The sequence below is a fragment of the Mycetomoellerius zeteki genome, unplaced genomic scaffold (genome assembly GCF_001594055.1).
Source record: "Mycetomoellerius zeteki isolate Tzet28-1 unplaced genomic scaffold, Tzet1.0 scaffold58, whole genome shotgun sequence".
Lineage (NCBI taxonomy): Eukaryota > Metazoa > Arthropoda > Insecta > Hymenoptera > Formicidae > Mycetomoellerius > Mycetomoellerius zeteki.
In genome coordinates, this window is record NW_017257588.1 from 1,708,328 (window position 1) to 1,733,311 (window position 24,984).

At 34.8% G+C, this 24,984-nt stretch overlaps 2 protein-coding genes across 2 annotated transcripts in view; both read right to left on the reverse strand.

Moving 5' to 3' along the window:
• The window catches only part of LOC108728157 (uncharacterized), a 22,694-nt gene extending 10,461 nt beyond the window's left edge, over positions 1–12,233 (reverse strand). Inside the window, exon 1 of the mRNA XM_018456570.1 lies at positions 11,505–12,233. Coding sequence (XP_018312072.1) covers positions 11,505–11,592 — 88 coding nt within the window. The 5' untranslated portion in view covers positions 11,593–12,233. The remainder of the gene's footprint in view (positions 1–11,504) is intronic.
• Positions 12,234–13,089: 856 nt separating this feature from the next.
• Positions 13,090–24,525, reverse strand: Aduk (Another Drosophila Unc-51-like kinase). The gene is made up of 8 exons (XM_018456424.1): positions 24,276–24,525; positions 20,861–21,012; positions 20,463–20,677; positions 15,944–16,170; positions 14,941–15,202; positions 14,633–14,836; positions 14,265–14,449; positions 13,090–13,251 (listed from the first exon to the last, which is right to left on the reverse strand). The coding sequence occupies exons 1-8, from the start codon at positions 24,360–24,362 to the stop codon at positions 13,147–13,149; spliced, it is 1,437 nt and encodes a 478-aa protein (XP_018311926.1). The 5' UTR covers positions 24,363–24,525; the 3' UTR covers positions 13,090–13,146.
• Positions 24,526–24,984: the final 459 nt, after the last annotated feature.

Consider the following 24,984-nt stretch of genomic DNA (forward strand, 5'->3'; position numbering starts at 1 on the left):
CCTCCTCCTTGTCCGCGGCACGGTACGGCGACGCGACGCGACGCGACGCGACGCCTCGCGTCCGACGACGGTCGACCGCGCGGCAGTGACAGCGCGACGTCCCACCGAACGTGCCGTCGTCTCCGAAGATGTGTTTTCTAATACCCTGATATTGATACTTGACGCGTACCGATCGATCAGTGGCCAGTCCATGTCCGGAAGTGACGCGCCGATTCGCGATACCCTGTACACGCGAATGCGAATTGCGTATCTTGAAATGAGGTGAAAATTACAAAAAGAAAATGAGCAAATTCGTTAAATACGTATAATTTCATTGGTCAATATTTAGTGAATTTACTCACTTTTGTGATTTTCATTTTAATTCAAGATACACAATCAACTCCCAGAGATTCGATTGTATATCGCACAGCTTGATGAAAATGGAGCAACAAAAGTGAGCAAATTTATGTATCAACTAATTACAAAGTATAAACATTCCAATGAAGTCGCCCGTTTTTGTAATGTTCACCTCACAATCGAATCTCAGGGGCCGTATTCTCGGAAAATATCGTATAAAATGTACGAAAATACTATATAATATATATTATATGTATATGTTATAGACGCTAGTTATTATTTTTTCATATACTTATTATTTTTTAAGAATAAGTTATCTCCGAGGCAATTGCTAGGAAGTTCGAAACGTGTGTATCATTTTGTGAACGATGCGCAAAGCCTTTTGCGATCGATAGATTTCACGTAAATCCCGAGTCTCAATCGTACATGCAGAATGTTACTCTCGTATATAGAAGGCAACAGAGAAAGTACACGCGGAATGAAACCGAATTATCGATCTCACGCGGGTTCTATTAATTTCAGATAATGATGTATCTCTGTGAGATGCATGTAAACTCTGTGATGACGATTAGAATGACCGTGAATAAATGCTCCCTTACAATATTCGTATATTTCCGTGATTGAGTCCTTCGCTTCGAAAATTTTTGAGCGATTGTATAATTTCTACGATTGATACTATAAAGTTTTAAATTGTAGGTAAAAAAAATTTCGAATCTTCTTCTATCAATCACCGTAAAACCTGTATCAGAGATATCTGGAGATTAATATTGAGCTTGAATTTGATCAATCAAAGCAAAGCTGACTTACTTATTATTAGTTTTCTTCCTTCTAATTGATTAATTTCAATCTGCAGTCTGAGCAGCTTAAGATAGAAGTTCATTTGCATTCTGTATTTCAAACAAGACGCTTTAAAACTTAAATAAATATAGTTTTCATAACTATAGTTGAGAGTCAAGCTTAAGGAAAATTTTTGTAAATGACATCACCGTTAAGTACAGTTGTGGCTTAAGAGATAATCATAGCCCATAGTAATAGGATTATAAACAATTTAGAGAGAGAAGTAGAATCGTATCTCCAAAAAACATTCTAAAGATGTCCCAAGAACGTCGTATCTCCTGAGGACATTCCCAGGATGTTTCTCGGATAAAATGTACTATGTAAAATTTTAAAATACTTGAAGCGACGATCTATGCTGTATACATGAATAAACCATTGCTTTCAACATTTGTTTTTTTTTTTTGCATGAAAGAACGAAAAGAAACTAGAGAAGTAGAACGATAAAACAATCCACATATAGCATATTATACACGACAATCCCATATACGTCGTTAGAAGCAATTATTGAATATAGGATTAGAAATTGGCTATAGAGCCAACTTTATGTCCATGCTGTCGTTGACTCTCATTAGAATTTTTTTACTACCCTGGAAAAGATGGTATTTCGTCACTTTTGCAATAAACGTATCAAACATTCGGCATATATTGACCCTTGAAAGAAAAAGACCTCTTTCATTTGAAGCGTGAACATTTCACTTTGGTCGCAGTGCCTTAGATTTTCTGAGAGGATAAGGGGAGGCGCGCTGAGGGAGGCGGAGGGAGACGCGCGATAGCGAGATGCGTGGATAGATAATCTAAACGACCGCCCATCTCGAATCGCGCACGTAAAAAAAACAAAGAGTAGCCAGGACTGGCGTGTAAGATCGCGCGGACGATGTGACAACATCGCACGGTCGATATGCTCTTTCAGGCAAAGTGCCAAGATTGGTAAACGCACGCGGGGGTATATAGTCGTGGTTTCCAGGTATCACCCTCCCCCCATCCCTCTCGCCATCCCTCCCTCCATTCTTCCCCTCCGCCCCTCTCTAACTCCCGCGCTTGATTCGTTGCTCTTCATCACTCCTGGAGCTCACCCGTGGGATTTATTCCGATAGTGGGGGCCACATACCCGGAGTGGGAGTACCAAAGGTGCGCAGAACCCAGCCAGACGTTGGCTCCCGCTCATGCCATTGCGCAGTTCTTACGTATATAAACTCGCCGGCCGCCTATATACTACATATGTATTATACTTATTATTTTAATCATGATTTACGAGCGCGGCGTTGCCGGTTCTCGCGCTCCGGGCACGCCCATTCCCTCCCTCGCGTCTCCACTTTTCAGCCATATAGGCGAATACATAGAAACGCGCGCGTGGAAAAGCAACGTCGCTTGATCGATACTTGAGAAACTTGCAATAAAAAAAAATTACTATAGCGAATACGTTTCTTTGGTAATTCCAAGCGCAATTGTATACAAGTTAAAGATTCCTTACGCGTTTTTCTCAGCATATCCCAAATAATTGATCTCCCTCTCGTATCTTTCTTTTATCAGAACAATTTCCAAAATTTTGCAAATACAAGATATTCAGATACGAGCGTTTATTATTTATTCAATGCACATTCCGAGCTTGTTAAGTTTTATAGAGAGTCCTTGTATAAGAAACAGTAGAGTACAGTACATCGAATACTTGGTTGATTAGGTCATATCGCATCGAGCAATGCGACGTTGCCGTTGCGGCCTTGATGGTAGTTTTACTGCGCAGCACGTTGGGCCAGTCGTTTTGGCAACACTGGAAAGTCGTAGCAATCTATTTATAGTAGTCCTCTAACACCGCTGTTGCTATGCCGAACAAAAGGCATATTTGTTTCAGAGGAGGGGATGAAGAGAGGTGGGGGACAAATAGAGTAGGGGAAAAGATCGGTGAGCGTAGGCGGTGCGAGCAGAGGGGATTACTGAAAGACCAATATGGTGGCGGGACGGATATATTCTCCTCCAATCTATCTGTGTTCTGCTATAACTCGCGCCTTTCCCCATCTTTCTTCCGTGTCGTCGCTCTCTCGCTCGCTCTCTCACGCGCATTCCCGTCGTTCTCTATCGCCGCTCGCGATAGTGGCTCATCCTATTTCCTGTACTTTGCGAAAGTATGACCATGATGATAGTTACGCAACGCTCGCGGTACTCTAATATACGCGTGCGAGCGGAATAGAAGGCGGACGAATTTCGCAACAAAACGAATTAATAAGCATTTCCTTCTCGCGGCCGACAAAGAGAATCGACGAGAGACCAGATGAAGGTCACGCCGCTCGCGCGCCGCTTTCCCACTTCTCCTTCCACGGGGATGATCGCGGAAAGTAAAATAGAGCAAACGTAAAGGGAGCAAAGGTCGCGAATTGAAAAAAAATCCAGCGCGGTATATCGTGCCCGCCATCCGTGCGCGCTCTTCCATCCATTCTTTACGAGCGCATTTCTTTTTTTCCATCACATAGCTCACGTGAAATTGCATATGGCGCCGTTCGCTCGTAGCAGCTGACGAGGTTTGCGGGGCGCCGCGCGCTCCTACGCGATACCGAGAGCACGCGACTTGCGAGAGGCATAGCGCGCTTGCCACGAACAGCCCTCGGTGACGCTCGGCTCTCTCCGATGGAGTTTGCCTCTTTGTTACATCACTATTCGCTCCTTATGTAGTACATAAGGGCGGATACATTATGTATCGCGTGCGGGAGCGCGCGGGGCCGCATATGTCCCTCCCGGCTCTCGCTCCGGTTGTACATAACGCGCACACACATACACACACACGTACCACCCGTGTACCGTGTATATGCATATACGCGCGAGCGAGCCGGCTGGGCGCACTCGCAGCGAGTAAGCCCAGCTCCGCGTTACACGATGCGCGGTTACAACAAACAAGCGCCCTGGTGCGTTCCCGGCACATCGCATTATTACATAGAAACACGGCTGCGCTACGCGAAACGATTTGACGGCGAGCGGTACGACGTATGGAAAATTCATACTTTCGTAATAATAGCGCGGGAGACGCACCGCGAGGCAATTTCACGAAATTTAAGAGAGACAACCTTCGCTTTACTTTGCATGACAAATATAAAAGGAATTCCTATTCTAGGACTACACCATATTTTTTTTATATCACTCTACAAAGCGTACTACTTGCATTGTCCACAAACGTATTAATGTGAATGCTGAACAAGTGAGGCATCGCATTGTGTGGGGAAATGAAACTTATATCCTAATTTAATTGCCGAGAATAATATTATAACTAAAATATTCAGAACTTCATCATGTGCGTGTATGCGTATTTGTAAGTTCCGTTACTTGAAAAACAAGAAATGTAATCTTTTTCGACTTAGTATGCTAAACTCTTTGACTTCATAGTCGTGGAAAAAGATCACACTATTGTAACGCTAAAAAAATTATATATATTATATTTCTGTTATACATGTATATATCAGGACTCGGTAAAATAACTGATATAACTTATTTAAAATATAAAAATAATTCATTTTATATGAAATAAGAAATTGATTTAAATAAGAAATTAATTTCGAAAACTCATTTAAAATAATAACTTATTTTATATTTTAAATAAGAAATATGTATTTTAAATAAACATTCTAATACAAAGTTGTTTTTTTTATGATTTTGTTTATTTGTAACATATATTTTAGTTTTTAAAAATATAAAAAATTCTAAATACTTATTTAAAATATTAAATAAGAAACATCAGAAAGTTATTTAAAATAATAAATATTAAATAACTTTCTTAGTTTTTAATTTAAAATTCATATGTTTTAAATAAAATTATTTTAAATAGACCGACATCTAGTAACAAAAATATAACATATATAACTTTTTATATCGATGACCCATACATAAGTGTAAGCGCATAAAATAGTATTAGCGTACATATATGTGTATGTAAACTAATTAGTTTATATCGTGTATACCGATCCAGAGATATAGGAATCTAAAGTAAAATTTCTGCACTATTGTACTTTTCTTCTCTTAAGAGTTCAAACATGCAATTCTTTTCAAGTTCAAATCCCTTTTTATCAATTATAATTATAACGATGAGATAACGCCTTTAGTCAAAGATCATCTTACGGGTTGATTTAAATAAACTATGACATCATCCTACCAAGTAAACGCACCTGTGATATTAAATAAGGATCAGCAGTCTTATATATACCAATTACATACATAAGAAACATATGAAATGATATCCCAAAATTTTCTGAAATTGTATTTAAAAAAACATTTTTAAATCGAACTTATTACTTAACTGTGGTCTTGTTCAAATTGGCCATCCTTATGAAATAGGTATATCAATTGATTCAAATGTTTTCTTTACTGTTATAAATTATAATGATAATCAAACTCGTATTTTTTAATGCTGCTCGATGTCACCTGTGATTTTATTTAAATTCGATATTGACAAATTTATTCTCTTTCAGCCGCTTTTCGTTTTTGACCAAGAAAAAGCATAGAGCTAGAAAATACAGAGTAAAGCCTATGGCACACGATGCATTTTTTCCTACTGGATTGCTTGCGTTTTAGTGAAATACTGGAATTGCACATATAACTCAGAATTTTTAGCAATTTATTAAAATACAAGCAATTCGGCAGAAAAAATGCATCGTGTGTCATAGGTTTAAGAGCGTGGGAAACTATAGCTGTGTTACTTTCTGTTGAAAACTTATAAATAAAAAAACTAACGTATGTCAACATTTTTTATATCAATCAGTTTTTGATAAAAAAAATTAATATAGCTGTGATCTTTCTATTCGCTTGATTTAAAGTGTTAACAATTTTCTCAATTCCCAAGTTAAAAATATAGATAGAAAAGATAATTTGATATCGAAATACAGATAAAATCGCAGGTATAAGAGAGCTATTCAAATGTCCGATTTTTATAACAATATTTTAATAATAATTTTTTTTAGTTGAAAATATAAAATAAAATTTTAAAAGTTACATTTTAAATTCAACTAATCTAATTATATAGTAACGTATAAATGAAGTTTTTAAATATTAAAAAATTAATTTAATTAATTATATATGTCAGGGATTATTAAAATAAAATTCATATGTATAATTTTTTTGAATTTGAAAGACATACAAATCAATCTATTTTTTTTTTAAATATTAAAAAGTTAATTTAATTAATTATATATGTCAGGGATTATTAAAATAAAATTCATATGTATAATTTTTTTGAATTTGAAAGAGAAACAAATCAATCTGTTTTTTTTTTTTAAATAAGCATGTTAATATTTATCAAGCATTAAAATTTAAGACATGTATAGAAAAATATATATTAACTAGTTTTAATAGTATAATATATTATCTAAATAATAAAAAATAGCAAGCTTTGCAATACATATAGCACAGATCATTTTAGCATTATTGCAGCAGTAACATTGCAAATGGGTCTATTCGCGTTGTTTAAATCTCCAAAAATGCACTTAGGATAAAGATAAATATACAGGGTGTTTGAAATTTAAATGTCAAAACTTCAGAAGCGTGTAGAGGATCGATAAACTAAGAAAAAAAGTTCTGTAGCGATATGCTTGTTTTTGCTTCGTTTTGAAGAAAATAGCAAAAAAAGACAAAATGTAGTTTTCATTTTTGTATTTTCTCATTACTTATTCATATTCTATTTATTCACTTGCTTAATGTAGATATTGTTCAAAATGTTGACCTTTGTCGCAGAAGCCATACACGAAAACCAGCATATTCAACGTTAGAATATGTACGCGGCATATTGTGACAGAAGTAATTCACTCGATAACTTCTAACGAGTAATTGACAAATTTACAGGATAAAGGCAGAACGGTAAACAAACAAAAAAGTTTTTACCTGAAAATGAAATTATTATTATTATTTTCGTGCACAATTTCAGTGATGATAATACTTCAAAGGCAGTACGAAAACGAAGCAACTACGTTTTGTCTTTTTTGCAATTTTCTCCAAAACAAAGCAAAAACGAGCATGTCTCTATAGGACTTTTTTTTCTTAGTTTATCGATCTCCTACACGCTCCCGAAGTTTTAACATTTAAATTCCAAACATTCTGTATATTGTGTTGAGTGTCGACGAGACAAAGCGAAGATGTTTAGTAAAAAAATACAAGTAACGCTCAACGATTAATGTTGCTGCAAGATATTGTATGGAAAGTGACCACACATAGTTGCTATCTTTTGACTAGTATTCAACTACTGATCGACGAAATTGCCAAAACTGAAACTTCATTGCAGCACGGTTATTAACAGAAAAAGTCATCAAATCTAACTGAAGATTCTGTAACAGAGTCTAGCCTCGAGCAATTTTGTCAAAACAAAAGTAAAAAAACAGGAATATTGTCAAAAGAAATTGGAAAGAATAAGAGCAATAGGAATCAGGCGCAGAAGACGTCGCGCAAATAATACACCCATAAAGCGTAAAACTTCTTTTAGTATTCTACTAAACGCGCTTACATGTTTCGGCTCACTTTTGAGCCTTCTTCAGAGACAACACAAACCCGCGACGTCTTCTGCGCCTGATTCCTATTGCTCTTATTCTTTCCAATTTCTTTTGATTTATAAGGAGTCTTTGTTAGTTTGATTTGTTACACAGGAATATTGTCTTTTTATACAGGATGTCCAAGAATGACCGCCAAATATTTCATATCCTGGTAGTGCAGACTAAACTGCGTCGAAAAGTTCTGTACCATTTTGTATTTTCGCAAGTGAGTAAAAAATTATTGAAGACCAGTATTCGACGATTTTTAGTAATTAATATCTTGTTAACTATTACGAAAATTGAAAAGTGGTAGAGGACTTTCCGACTCAGTTTAGTCCGTTCTACCAGCACACGAAATATTTAGGGGTTATTCTGAGACATCCTGTATATGCTATCTCATTCTAACTTACTGAAATTGACAAAAACGACGGGCCAATCAAAAGTTTGTCTTAAGGTCAGTAACTCTGTTATAAGGTTTCTACCTGCTAGAGGATCTTTTACAAGAAAAACAAGAAGAAAAGCGAAGCGAGAACTTGAAGAAGGCTCATTAAAATTTTAAGTGGTTAGACCAAGATTTTTTCGTATGCTGGAAAGTCGGAGATTTGGTAAAAAAAAATCGGAGTTTTAGTCGAAAGCCGGAAAGATGATAAACTGTGGAAGTGACATTGAAAAAAAGATGTTGTATCTAGAAAAATCTTTGGATATTAAATTGAAGTTCAACATAAATTGAAAAAAAAAGGAGTTTTTTTTTTAAATAAACTGTAGTACTTAAATGACAAGTCTAACCCGAATATTTGATTAGTACTTCATACTATGCATCAATGAAGTAAATAACAGGTTTATCACGATAGAAATATATATAGAAAACAATATCAATGCAGATAGACTCAATGCAAGCAGAAATCAATATCAATATTATCAATAGAGGTTGTAGTTACACGTCGTCTTTCACGTATCGTCTGAATAAAAACGACGGCCAGCTGATCTCTCGCATAATCGTCAATGCATTCATCTTTCGCTAGGGCCCCTCCAGTTAGGCATTGTACGACTAAGGGCTCCCGCCATTTTCTCGGCCTGTGAGTATTACACGGAAATGTTCTCTAAATGTCCACCTCGTGTCTAATGTAATATCTAAATATCTCATCATTGCGGATTCTATCGATACTGAAATATGTAAGGAATCTCTGGAAATGGCATTTCGCAAATTGGAATACCGATCTATTTCTGAACGCAATTAAATACTTACCTATAGCTCGAAATAATTGAGAAATTCAAGTATCTTCAATTAATAAAAAAGAACGCGAAACAATATGGCTATCTATTATATTATTCGATGTAAAAATGCAGCTCTATCGTTTTATATACCTTTTCTACTTGTTATATAGACAATTTTTACATTGACCGTTTCGTTTTTCTATGCGTGTGTGTGTTTAGAATAAGTTTAAATCATCAGCGATTTTTAATAAATCATTCGAATAGAGAATTTCTCCCAATTTCAAGTAGATATCCATAAAGTAGCTCTAAGAAGACATAGATTAGACCCGGTTCAGCCAATGTAAGATTAACTTTAATCTCGGTTCAATTTAATTTTTATTTTTTTCTAAAAGAATTAGAAAAAGATAAACAGTAAGTTGAGAACCGAAATTAATCTTACATTGATGAAACCGGATCAAAGTCTCGAAATACAATAAATATAGTAAGCCTTAAGCTTACTTAAGGTAAGAAATCAACTAATCGTAGTCGATTATTCTCCTCTCGATTCTCCTCACATTCAACTGTGATTGGCTAACATTTTACAACTTAAAACTCACTATATCCATTATGTTTCGGGATTAATACTTGTGAATTTGTATAATGGGCCGTCTACAATGGAAGTAAAATTGTGTAATCCGTAAAAAATTGAATCAATCACAATCGAATGTAAGGAGAATAATCGGCCATAATTACTCTCATTGTAATCAGCCATAAAAGAGAAAAGTCATGGACTTCGGTCCGTGTTGACAAGAGGATATTTTCTATGGCTACAATGTACACTTATAAGGTTTGTTCGCGTCGCAAGCTCCAACATGCTCCAACATGCTCCTACTCACTCTAGGTGCTTTCCATTTAATGACACAAGTGTCGTTCTATCTTTGTCACTTTCCGAATGTCAAGAAGGATAGAACGACGGCTTGTGTCGACTTGGGTCATCAAATGGAAAGCACTCTCTATCAAGCGCGTTGGAGTGAGTAAAAGGCAAGAGCATATTGGAACATGTTGGAGCATGCGACGCGAACAAACCTTTGAACAAATTTTAAAGTGAAGTAGGGGTGCGTTTCGAATTACACATGATGTGTTATTTCATCCTTCTTTATTATTTGGTGAACAACAAGAACAAATGATGCATCATGCGCTTCTCATATATATATATATATATATAGTGCATAATTCGGAACGTATATTGGTGAATTCGATCACTCGCACTATATTGGATCAGTACATATTAAAAGCTGCTTTATATAAAATATATCAATGCAGTGATATAATATAATCAACTTTGACAATGAAATGATATATATATTTTATTAAATAATGTGACAAGTCATTAGTAGATAGTTAATCGTTTAAAATATTTATATATTTTTACAATTTAACTTTGCTAATTTCATGTAAAGCAGCTTTTAATACTTATGCACTGATCTAGTGTAATGCAAGTGACCGAATTCGCTATATATTTGGCGAGAACGAGAAAATTACAGAGCAATCTGATGCGGGAATAAAAAATAGATCCGTGTAGAACACAATGTATCACGTGTCCTACAAAAGCAGTAATTAAATTTTAATGTATCAAATAACAGATCGATGTACCTTTTATAAAAGCCCTCCTTTGCGTAATTTTTCTATAATCTTGTACTCAAAAATATACATATGTGCATGCGCAAACGACCGGGTGCGTTCCGAGTTATGCATGAAGCTCATCATGCTTTGTCCTTGTTCACCAAATAATAAGAGATAAAACGATACATCAAGCGTTTCATGCGTAACTCGGAACGCACCCCATGTATCCGTGCATACTTATGCGTCGCATACATTAGTCCGGTACGTTCGTGTGCGTTCGTGCGCGTGCAATGATACAGCGAGGATATGTAGATATATTAGGAACTGCAAAATTTTAGTAAGATTTGATGCACGAATGAGAACAAGATGTTTGCATTTATTAAAGCCAGCGGCACACGATGTATGTTTTCTCGCTTGATTACTTTGCATTTGATTAAACTGCTAGAAAATATAGTGCAACTACCAGAAATTAATTACATTGCGTGGTGCGATTCTAACAATTTACCAGAACGCAAGCAATAAAATAAGAAACCGTGCATCGTGTGCCGCTGGCTCAAGTAGGCGGTCATCGACACCTCGTTAATATTTATAGTTTTCTAATACCGACATTTATTAACACAAACATTCTTACGGCACAGACGCTCATGTTTCTACCGGTACTACCACGTTTCGCCGGTAACACGCGAAAAGCGCGTCTTGCGGAAGACGTGCCCGCGAGTCTTCCGCGACTCTTTGGTACCAACGTTAACGTGTCGTAGAAGGGGGATCGTACTCTATGCGCCACGAAGAACGAGGACGGTGAAATCGCACGTAAAAGAGCGACCGAGGAAAGGGGAGGAGATAAAGATACGCGCGCGAACCCTCGCTATTACCGCCGCCATTATGGCCACCATCGTTGCCACTATCATTGCCACTGCCGCCACCATTCTAAACTCACTAAAGCATAAGTTCCTCAAACTCGTAGAACTCAACAACTGTTGTCGCTACGGTCGCTACCTACCTACCTAACCTCAATCTTACCTTTGTTGATGAATACGTCGATGATCTGTACGTCCTCGTCGGTGCTCTTGTCGCCCATCTTCTCGTTAAACTGGACATCCATGCACATAATTCCACGTCGTCGTGTGGAATCTGATTCGTGCTACGGCCACTATGCGCACCCGGGACATTTACATGAAATTGAGTGCTTGCGAGCCGACGAGCGCGGGCACGAGCGCGCGCGAAAATTCGTAAGTGATTGACAAAGGAACCGGAAGAATAAGTCGCCGTCGTCGCGTCGTAGTCGGCACGCGCGAGGGAAAGCCCGTCACGGTAAAGACGCGTTCGTTGAGTTTTGTTACTTCTTCGAACGTGGTAAGCGTGTAAAACTAGGAAAGAGAGAGTATGTGTGTGTCGGTGTGTGTTGTGTGTGTGAGAAAGAGATAGAGAGAGAGAGAAGAGAGAGAAAGAGGAAGAGAGCCAACGAAGAAACACGTCTCAACGTGTCTGAGCGCGTCTCAATACATTTACTAAGCGCGTCTCACATATACGTTTGCGTATATCACACACCGCGTCGTAACACACCGCCGATGTCGCTGTTGATGCGCACTACCGGGTCTCGACTCGTTTCGCCGGTGCGCGATATGACATAGTGACAGACGTACATACACGAAGCAACACGTCGTTCGCGACTCTCTCTCGTTCCGCGTTTTCTACTGTTTTGCTAAGAAGCCGACTGGGGTTCAGATCAGATTTGAATGTGGCACACGTTGCCAGTTCTTTCTCATACTCTCTCCTCGTCTCTCCCGCTTACCTCCCCCCTTTTCCCTCCCTTTCGCTCCCTCAGTCCCCCCCCTCGGTTTCCCCCTCGGTTCCCCCCTCTTTTCCGTCTTATGTACTTAACAGCTGCGACGTTGCCGCACATCCGGTCTTGTATTTTGGCCTGGTGGGGGATCGAGAATTTCGTAGGAGTGGGAGAAAGTACATAGGTGCCGACAGTCACGTGGTTGGGGTTCCGCATTATAAACGACGAATGGCGCAGCGGGGGCAAACGATTGGAGGGGATGTACATATATACATAAACAAAAAGGAGGGGGGGGAGTTTTCAGCTCAGAAATGGGAATTTTCCATGAAATGTCAAGGCGGTCGCGCCGCGACCGTTATTTGATCACGTGATCGTACCGAAAATCGTAAAGCGATGCTTGCGCCCTCACCTTCTAGAAAGTTCTTCCATCTTTATATTTGTTGAAAATATTGATTTTTTAGTTGATCCTTGGAACAACTATTTGCAATTAATTAATATTTGAAAAATATAGGTTTAGATACACCCATATGACAGAATTGTAACAATTTGCAGCGACTATTTTCGTATGTGAGGTTTTTCGACAATAAGGCCCTTGAAATGTTGTAACGTCGCCGCAGTATTGCTGAAATGTTCCGACCATGTTACCTGGGTTGACTTTTGTGCTATGTGTAGGCAGACATAATAATTAATATTCATACAGCAAATATTAAATTAATAATTAAAATTTATAATAAGTAAATATAAAATTATTTATTACATTAATTAATTAATTAAATAATGCATGGTACAAAGTGACAAATGACAAAGTTTGTACAATGGTGCGGAGAATATTGACAGCTAAAATAATTATTCTACAATAATCAGTTATATAAACATCTATTATTGTAATACACATTGTTCGTCGGATGTTCGATGCAAAGAATCTATATCCTTGGTAGCCAACAACCCTTTGGTACTTTCGGCTTCCTTCATCCAAATTTGTACCTATCAATCAAAAATATTAAAAACTATGAATGTATACAAACATATACATATATATATATATTGATCTAAAGAATCAACAAAACAATAAAATAAAAATAACAATGTCATCCTTTAAATCCTTTTTAAAAATTTCAATAAATATTATTATCATATTGTAATTAAATTTATAAATGATAAAATAATAGCATATTATAACACAACAGTTCAACCCTCCGATAAATGCATTTTCAGTAGTGCATCGCCTCACGAGTAAGCGCCTCTCACCGAGTAGCCACCTCGTGTAACATGTACGAACACCAAACGCGCGTTCAAACTTGTACGATATTCTCAGGGTAAATTGTTATTCATGCTTCCGTCTTATTTTAACAACACACAAATTCATGAATCTATCAGCGTGTAATTAATCCACACTATCCTTTTGAACCTTTTCTTGTGTCATTGTATGGAATAGGTTAGTATTTCTTATTATACCTTTCGTTCAAGCTATTTGAATAGTGAAGAAACACAACAAGATATCCTTGAAGGGACAGCGGCGTAAAAAATCATTAAGACCATTTTAATTAAATGACATAACAAATTTACTTTCCATAGAATCGATTTGTCACGATGCGTACAATCATCCGAAGATTTTAAAAGAATTGCGATCATTTATCAGTACATCTATCGAATTATTTACTAAATTTTTTAGCATATATTAGATACATATGTGGATATCTTTTTTCGATATGCGTAATTTATCTATATTAATATCTTTTAATTTATTTTCGTATTAATGTTCATAAAAAAACGTTCGAAGACTTTAGAAATAAGTTTAGATACTTCAGGGGTGCGTTCCAAAACTCGACTCTATCAACTCCGAGTATCTTTTATCCTTGTTCAACTGTCTTCAACATTCGGTGAAAAACAAAGTTCAACGTTCGGTGAAGAACAAAGATAAAAGATACTCGGAATTGATGGAGTCGAGTATTGGAACGCACCCCAGTAGGGTGTAATATTCTGATTCATCTAATCACCTGCTTATGCAGCAAATCCCTTCTTCGGCCTGCCGGTTCCTTACCCAGCAGAGGTACAAGTACACTTAGACAAGACTGAAATTTTTCTAGAGTCAGAGCATAGTTACCCTCAGCGAGATATTGCTCAGCAACTTCTCCTATTTCAAGTGCATCCACCATATTTGTAGTACTTTTACTGAGAACCCCTATTAATAAGCAAGTTACGTCACAGCTACCTTTTATAATTTAATAATTTAGAATTTTACGCTGTTATTTTAAACGATAATATTTTAGTTTAAAATGTAGATAATGAAAAATAACATTCGTATAACATTCAGGTAACATTTCATTTGAGATAAACATTTTGGAAACTCCAATACGATACAAACGTAATTCGTTATAGGTGAATGCCGAGCTTTTTTCTAAGGATGGTATCCTTTGCAAGGACGAAGCGTTCCCTTTATTTTCAGGCGCCGGGCGCTTCCCGATGTTTTCATCTTGAGGCATAAATGCCACTTTAAGTGTTTCTGCTCTCCTTATATAATCGCTGATGCGATGTCGTAATACCTCCTTTCGTTTTATATCACTTTCGTCTAATTGAATAGACGTATAATTATATAATAAAGCATTTATAAAAATTTTAAGAAGTCTAAATTGAAACGCATACGAACATTAACGATATACGAAACAATCTTACCTGTCAATATCGGAATGAAATATCTAAGCGCCTCGCAGTAAAGATAAAATGCCTCTTTTGCATTCTTCTCGGTATCCATTTCAACGGCTTTGTGTACCAATGCGGCTGCCTTCTCATAATTTTCTTTCGTAGGTGCGTGTTCCAGGTCTAGAAAATCGTGTGCGAAAAATTCATCGTACGTTATCCGATTGGCGGGATTATGCTTCAACAGAGCCATAAGCAAATCCTTACACGTCGCCGACACATGAGCCGCCTTCGGCATCTACGATGAATAATACTAATTCTCATAAGTGATTCACGATCACGTTTGAACTCTAACGCGAATTAATGCACATTTTTTATATGCCATCGGATTGACAATCTTTGCACATCACTAAATTATTTATCTCGCGATATGGTCACAATATTTTTACTGGACTCGAAAAAAATTGCGAAACTTAATACGATTCGTGCATTTAATATAAAGAATTGCTAATGTTATATCGAAATGTTTAAGGCTAAGCCGAACGTATAAATAAAATAAAGAACGTATAAATAAAATAAAGAACGTATAAATAAAATTAATCTCAACTCGGTAATAGTTATCTAGTTTTTATTGTGAAAACGAACGTCTGGGATAATTTATATATTCCAATTAAAATTTATTATTGTTAACTAGATATTGTATATTATTGATTGTCCTATAATTTATTAGTATTTCAAATCATAGATTTATTTAATATTTTCTAAGAAAAATAAGAATAAATGAAAAAATAAATATGGAAGAGGAAATTGTCAATTGTTCGATATTAATTGTAAAAATTGTGTTTCACTTTCTTTCTGCTGGGATATAAAAACATCATCTTGTGCTGAATTCAAATTCCTGAGTGTTACTCAGGTATCATTCCATCCTTGTTGTTAACGTTAGACAAGGATGACATGACATCCGGGGAGCACTCAGGTAAGAATCTGAATACGCTTCTAGGTAATTCGGGATAATCCCCAATTAACAATGGAATCACACCTCTATTGGTCGGCTGTCCTTGATTTTTTCTGCTAGTTCTTGAAAACTACTACTGGAATAGGGAGCTTTCCCGAAAAGGCATTCGTACATGATCACTCCGACGCTCCATAGATCGACACGAGCGTCATACTTGTGTTTCAATAGCATTTCGGGTGCCATGTAGAGAGGTGAGCCTCGTATCGTAAATTTGTGTTCAGAGTTCGAGAGGTACTGTGCGAAACCAAAATCTGAAATGGCGCAAAATAAATAATGATTTGCCATCGAGAGTACACAGAAAGAACGATTTTGCTAAAGTATCTAAAAATTTAGCTAAATACAAGTCTGATCTGAAAATTATTTTGTTGGATTATTAAAATTATGAATGTGCCCGCGTTACAGAATGAGAGAATTCCAAGTTTGAATTCCTATGATGATATTTTCCGCATAAATTCTTTACATTATTTTAAAAATCATCATCAATAATATTAAATTGTCAATTTTTAATTATCAATTTAATTTGTGATATTACGTATTCCAACTTCAGTTTAAGATTGTATTTCAAGATAAATAATCGGCGCATAATTTGATTGAACTGGAAATTGTAAAATTCATACAAAAATATTATTACAGATGCTAACAATAAGATCCGCTATGACTGAATAGATTTCTTCGCTTATTTGTGTTTAAAATAATTATGTAGGACGTAAAGGTTATAGTATACAGAAAGAACTTAAAGCAGTAAGTAAATCAACATTTTTATTTGGATTTGCTATGGCTTACGTTATGATGTCTATGTCTTATATCTCAACTATGGCTGCGTTCGGAAACGTCGCTCGGATGCCTCCGATGCCTCTGATTAATGTTAAACAAGGACAGATGAATGAATCCGAGGCATCGGAGGCATCCGAGCGACATTTCCGAACGCAGCTTATGATTGGTCGATTTGCTTATTGCTTATAAGGATCTTATTCTCGAAAAATATCGTACATAAAAATACTAGGGAAATCTATAATATAACATATATTACAATTGTTTTTCTTACATTTTCGTATACAATATTTTTCGTGCTCCAGGACTATATAAAGTATATCCACACAAATTTGCATAGCCGCATAAATGTATGCATAAAGAAAATTATCCAATCACATTTTATGTGCGACTTTATAAGAGAAATGCAATTAGATAATTTTCTTTACGCATATATGCGGCTATGTAAGTTTGTGTAGATATAGCCTTAGGGCCATTACTTATGTAATTTTGTGTGTGATAGCCCTTACATACAAAATGCACAAGCATATCATAGTTAGTATAAAAAAACCGCCCGGGAAAAAATAGTCCATATACAATCATATATACCATAAATGTATATAATTGCATAAAATTATATATAATTGTATACAATTATATATAATTATGTATACTCTCATATACAGTTATATATAACAATATGTGATATCATATAATATTATATATAACCAAGGTTGGGTAATGCCTTAGAGTATGGTAATGCTAAATTAAAAAGTTAGAAGTTAAAGTTAAAAAATTAAAAAGTTAATTAATTTTAACTTCATTAAGTTACAATTTTAGACTCTTAACTTTTTAACTTTACATAGTTATATTTTACATAGTTATATCGGTAACTATTAACTTTTAATTTAATTTTTTGAAAGTTAAGGGAATCCTAAACCGCGATTACCGAACTTAATCAAGATCGATAGTGCAGACTTTTTTAATTCCAAATTCGATAATAGTGACATCTTTGATTCATTTCTTACATTATATTATATATCGTTCTATCTCACTCAAACGCATATATCTGTCCTTATTTAACATATGCCAGCACCATCTATCGCAAGACCGCGCAACTACACGGAATTTCGGCTTTGCTGACGTCAGAATTCTGTTCCGAGTCCTTGCAAAGCACGTAATTTCGTTTTAGGAAAAACATTTTTTCTATGCTTTAAATCTTAATTCCACAACTCAGTAGTGTTTGTTCGAGTAAGCTGAATCCCGCTTCCCGCTTATTTTCAATCTATACAAGCTGTAAAACTTTTACATCAAAACCCAATCAGCAGATAATGTTTTTTAAGTGTTTTTTAAATATTTATTTCTCATTAATTTTACATTTTTCATGATTCATTTTCAATATTCATTAATTTAACGTTTATTTAACGTTTATTAAATGTTTATTTAACATTAATTATTCATTTGAAATAATGATTTGAAAAAACATTTCTTAAACGTTTATTTAATGTTTATTAAATGTTTATTTAACATTAATTATTCCTTTGAGATAATGGTTTGAAAAAACTTTTTTAAACGTTTATTTAACGTTTCTTAAACGTTTATTAAACAATAATTTTTCGTTTGAAATAATGTTTCGAAGGAACATTTTTTAAACGTTTATCTAACGTTTATTAAACATTTACTTGATGTTCATTAAATGTTTGTTTTACGTTATTTATTTATTCAAAATATGATTTAAAAAACATTTATTCAACATTTATCAGACGTTTATTATAAATATTTAAAAAATTTTATTTTCTAAAATTAAAATTAATAAAAAACGGGTCGAAATAAAAAAATAATCACGAAAGAGGAGTTAACATAATATAATTACGTACCATATATGGACAATAAGAATTTTGTGCATCGGTAGTATAAGTAGCGTAACGGATAAAGTACGAGACTCATAACCCTGAGGTCCCAGGTTCAAAACTCGGTAAGTGAAAAAGATTTTAATATAATTAAAAATTACAATTGATTAATCAAATTAATTGTCTAAGGCTTTAGGTATTGTTGATAAATAATAATAAATTTAAAAAAATGTTCTACACATTGTATTTTTTCTAATTTTATTCAAATAATTTTAACATTAAAAAAACGTTTTTTTAACATAATAATAAAAAGAAATGATATTGTTTCTAATAAAATATGCCCGGTGTAACTCATGTAAAAACATTAGATTAACAAATTAATAATTTGTCTCAACTGTGTAAAAATTTTATGTCTTTAAAAATTTGCCGCCTCCTCAAATTTGCCGCCATAGGCAAGTGTCTTGTTTGCCTATACGTAATATCAAGTGAACGAGGAGGCCATTGAACAGGACCTCCCCGACCTATCCTTCTTATAATTAAAACATATATTCATTTAAAAAAAAGCATTTTTGCGAGAGGGGCATTTTGGCGAAACGATCATTCTATTTTCTCGGAGTTATAAAATCGTGAGTAAATAATGTCGAAATTGTTATATATTTAATAGAAAATATTTTCATTGCATTTTTAAAAAAGAAAATATCTGACATATCTCCAATTTCATTATTCCGAGCATATATAAAAATGCCCCCATTTCACACGTGCAAATAATTATACGTTTTCGAATAAATCAATATAACGTATTTTTTTTCTTAAAGTTGACATTTTCTTTTCAAAACATTACTTATTTTTATTTGTATCTTTCTTTATCATAAAAATATGATTTTTTGAAAAAACTGAAATATGAACTGTTAACCCAGGAAAATTAGATTTTTTGAAGACGTAATTGTTATAGATTTGTTTGCGGGAGAGAGAGAGAGAGAGAGAGAGAGAGAGAGAGAGAGAGAGCGTGCATATGTGTGTATGTGTGATGCGTGTGTATCCTGCTCTTAGCGTTATCCAGGATCAACGGCGTGGACGTGACAGGAATCTGATCCTTTGTATGTATATGTGCGTTTATCTATTACACACAAAAGAAAACATCAAGTTATCTTAAGGAAATATGGCAGCACTCAAATTTTGTGATTTCAAAGCGCTATATCTTTTTATCTGTTGTTTTTATGTGAATGTGGTAATGGAGACATTTGTTCAGAATCACAAGAAGTACAACATATCTCAAAACGGAGCAATTTGACCGGTGTCATTTTTTCATATGAAACATGCGGGATCCTATTCCCAAATTTTTAGCGTACCACTTTTCTAGGGAGTAAGTATATACATATTTATACAAAAATTCACATGAAAAATTATTTAAGCATTAAAGATCCAGCTTCGACCATTATAGGTTGTTATCTCCTATTTCCTATTGGTTGTGTTTTCACATATACGATTCAATAGAGAGATTCTTATTGTTTAACATAAATTCTATTATATGTATTTTTCATGAATTCTCTATATCATTTCGGTTAAAAAAACCGTTTTTTATTATAAGAGAGAGAAATCCATTTTTCACTTAATTTCTTTCTCCGAAGTAAAAAAAAACCTGTTTTTTTCCGTCTCTAGTCATTGCATGTGATCGAATTGTTTAAATGCGATTTGTTAATTCTCTCTCTCTCTCTCTCTCTCTCTCTCTCTCTCTCTCCCCCTCCTCTCTGTTTGAAATCTCGGAGCGATTTCTAGCATTGCGGACACAAGGCTTAAAAAATTATTTTCAAATTCAGCAAATCTAGCAAAATTTTTAAATATTTTAGCAAAACCGCTTTTTCTGTATGATCGTTAAAACAAAAAGATCTTGGAATCATCTCCGAAAAGAAATGAACAGTAAGAAAAAAGACATCCGTACTAACCTCCAACTTTGAGTACCAGTTGGGGTTTCCTCATCAACAGCAAATTCTGCGGCTTGAGATCCATGTGACAGACGTTATGATCCCGTAGATATTTTAACGCTAATGCGAGTTGCTGCAGAAATCTACGACAGGTGCTTTCGGGTAGCTTGTGCTTTTTCTTTATGAAGTTCGACAAGTCTCCGCCATCGCAGTATTCCATGACGATGTATATATGCCTATTTTATACGTTAACAAATGCACCTTTTTGTTTGTTTTTTTTTTTCAGGAGAAAAGATACGTCGATCGAATAAAATTTCTTTCTAAATCAATTATGCACGATTAATCTGATTTACTCATCCGCAACAATTTTAACAACAAAATAACAATTATAATATCATAAAGTCTCACGTAAAACTAACCCTTCGTCCCAGAAAAAATCTTTCATCTCCACGATATGCTCGTGCTTGAGGACATTTAACAGCTTGATCTCCGTCACAAGATTGTCGACTGCCGATTTCGAGAGCGAGCCTTTATCCACGCACTTTATAGCGACTACCTCTTGACTCCCGTCCTAAGAATGATCATCACAAAGGGCGATAATAACTTTAAAGATTTCGCGATTTGAAACGCGCTTCAAATTTAGTTCAAATTTCGACTGAAGAGTGGCGGGAATCTTTTTTTCCGTAAATCTAGATTTTAGAAGTATAGGGTGATCCATTCTAATCAATTATTCAGTCAATTTTCTCCGAAATTATTAACAGAGACCAAAAACCAAAATATTTTTATTAACAACTATATACCGGTATCAATCATACCTCTATTCAACAATAGCGGTATACGAAAAATTGAGACCAAATACCAGTATTGGACGTCAAATACTAGTATTCAACCGAAATTTTATTATAATACCGGTATACGCATAATATTTCAGTAATACCGGTATTATACCGGTATTGCTATTATTATATATTGCATTAAAGGTATTCAAACCGAATTTCCAGCTATTTTATTATTTAATTATAAAAAAATCCCAAAATTATCCTACGTTTTCAGGTATTCACTGAGATATAACCCCTTAAAACATATGATATTGACAGAATTGGCAACGTCACACCTTATAGAAATAACTCGTTACCGTTACCAGCACTCAAAATGTAACGAATCGTTTTGAGTGCCGGTAATGGTATGACGCTCCAGAGTTGTCACGTCGTAACAACAATTGCTTCATATAAAAGCTATGCAATCTGTACTTACGAAATACAATAGTAGTCCACAGACTAGTAGTTTGCATGAAGAAACAACGTGAAGTTCTTAAAATTGCACTTAAGCTGTGGTCAAAATTTCGCTACAAATGCTTTGAAGCGTTTGATGGATCAATTAGAAGAAAGAATTTTACAAAATGACCAATTAAAAAACGCTTCAAAGCGTTTGTAACATCGCGTTGACCGTATCCTTAAACGTCTAATTAAAACGTTATTGTTATACGAAAATTTACATGTATATGTGCGTGAGATATTGATATAGTAGCATGGTAGTGATGTATCAATCGGCAAGTTCAAGACGGCAAAGCGGCTATGCATGCTTACCGAGCGATTGAATATGATTGGTTGGATCTATAAGTAACAATTATGTTTATTTGCTCGGCGAGCAGGCTAGCCGCTTTGTCAACTTGAACGCGCCCAATGACACGTAAATCATCTGTGTGTAAGTAGGGGAAAATCGCCGATACTGACATAGGTCTCTTAAAACGACACCCCCTTATTTTTCAGAAACTAACTATTGCACTTTACTAATAAAAACATGATCTGTTTAGTTAATTAAAGTACATATATAGTATATACAGTATATACAGTATATATAGTGTATACATATATAGTGGTTGCAGAAAGTATCCATACAGGAGATTTTTTAAAAAAAGCCTTATTTGTGGAAAATAAACATTAATTAACAATTTATTAACAATGGATACAATAGTATGTTTCTCAAAATTATTTTATCTAAAAAGATGTAAAACTGAAATATATTATCTTAATAATAAGCGAAAATGAAAAATTGTATTATTTAAATATGTTATATATATGTATTTAAAGTTTTATTTTTATCTTTTGTTTAAGAAATAGGTACTGTCTAAAAACAAAGTGGTATGATGATATCGGCGACCTTTCTCTACTATTTACAATGTGACTTTATGAAATAGTCTTTGGAATCCTCTTAAAGGTTAGTTTTGAATCTGTAAAAAAAAAAGAGTAACCGAAAAAAAGATGGTTTCTTGCCCGTTTTTATTATTGTTTATTATTTCTCTAATGCCATGTTTGGGAAATAAGGTTATGTAGCGCTCAGTAATTAAAAGTCACTCCACCACTCACTGAGCGCTACATAACCTTACGGCCCAAACATGTCATTAGAAAAACAATAATAAATAAGTAAGAAATATGATATTAAAGATTATTCTATATTATAAGGTAAAATTTGGCACACGGTTTAATCCCAAAATCGACCATACAGCACAAAAAGAATGTTGCTGAAATGTTGCAATGTAGAATGTTGAAGTGTCAATGTTTTATCAATGTTGTATCTATATTGATTCTTCTACATTGATTGTTAATGTTGCTGCAACATTGAAACAATATTGAACAAATTGAACCACAAATTGAATCTTTATTGATTTTTCTACATTGATTGTTACGTTGCTGCAACGTTGAAACTACATTGAATAAATTACATATCAAAATCTATTTTATTTTGTAAAAAATGAACAATAATAAAATATCATGTAAATAGCAAATTTAAATCACTCTAATTGATCTTTTAAATGGCATTTGCGGCGAAACTCATTTCTAAACGATATACGTTTACGCGGGAATCGGCCGCACGTGCAGAATGTTCGTACGTGTGATATTGTTTGTTTGATCAGTCCAATGCGCGACATCGATTCGTGGTCTTTCTACATATCTGTATGTCACAATTTTATACATTCACTAACATTCAGTGTTCGTGGATCATCGAAGCAGCAGTTCCCGTATGATTGCAGAGGTTAAGCACCGTTGGATCAGGTGCAAGATTGGATGGATGATCGCTTAGGAAAATAAGGAAATTAATTTCCAGCTGAGAGAGAAAGCGTTTTTTTCTAATTATAATTTTGTCGTATGTGTTCCAGAATATGATGTTAATCAATAATACTTTTATTTTAATAATAAAACTGAATTAATTAATATGCGAAAAATATTTTACGTCTCACAGACGTTGCAATTCAACGGACATTAGATGTTTCTGCAACGTCTCTTCAACATTGAATCTACATTTCGCGATGTTGTTGCAACTTTCGCAATGTTGCAATTTAACGTTTCTGAAATATTAATTGATTGATTCAGTGTTTATCAATTGAATTTTCAGTGAATATTCAGTGAATATCAATTGATGTTAGTGTGGTGTATGGGCTAAAAACGGGCGATTTTTTCGGTCTCTCTTTAGTTAGAAAAAAATTTTTATAAAAAATTTAGTTAGACACGTTCTTTCCGTGTAGGTATCTTAAAGTTGAAGGCTCGAAGGAAAGAGGGTCCGACCCTGCATGCGACATCACGAACGGGATGCGCACACTATCGAGTTTCCGGCGATAACGCGTCGTATTTTATATCCTCTGGCGAATTAAACGAATCACCAAAGAGAAAAAAGGATGTGTAAGAAGAAGCTTTACATACGCGAACACAATATTTTCATGTTTTCTTTTGCAACAAATACACGATCGATCCCTATTGAATGATTCGAGGCACTCGAACGAACCTAACCTAGATCTTTTCGAGGAAGAGAGGAAAAGAATCCGAAAAATGTACATACCTTTCTAAATGCTTTATACACGGTTGAGTAGCTCCCGGCGCCTATCTTTTCCAGCATACAATAGTCTCGCACAGTGGGTAGACTCATTTTTCACCGAGATAGGTTAACAAAGTCAACGTGGCATTTGCGGCGAAACGTCGCCGTCGCGAGGGGTAAACGTGACGATACAACTTTTGCTCTTGCGCGCCAGTTTCTTGCACATTGGCGTACTCGCGGAAGTTATCAACAATAATTAATTGATATCGTTATTGAAAAAGCGAATTGGAAAATAGAAGAAATTATCGGCTAACGATTTTTAAATCTAAATTAAGGAAACTTGCACGAGCTTAATTTACGTTTCTCCTTCTACCTTCTATTTATAAAAAAAATGTTACATCTCTACAAAACACATAAGATTAACGAAATTTTTTTTTTCATTTCAGTGTATATATTAAAAATGATTCCTTAACATAAAAGGTATGCAAAATTCTTAAAAACAAAATTTAAATAAATCAATAAATAAAAGACGGACTACGAGCCAGTTACAATATAAAGAATATTTAATATTCGTACAAACGTTTCGACGCCGATCGGGTAATGTTCAATGTAAACACAAATAACATTACATAAATTGTCGGAGTATTCATACGCACTCTAATATTCACGCTTAATTTAATCAAATTATAAAATTTCTTCAAAAATTCGCAAACATCTAAACCAAAGTGAGTTC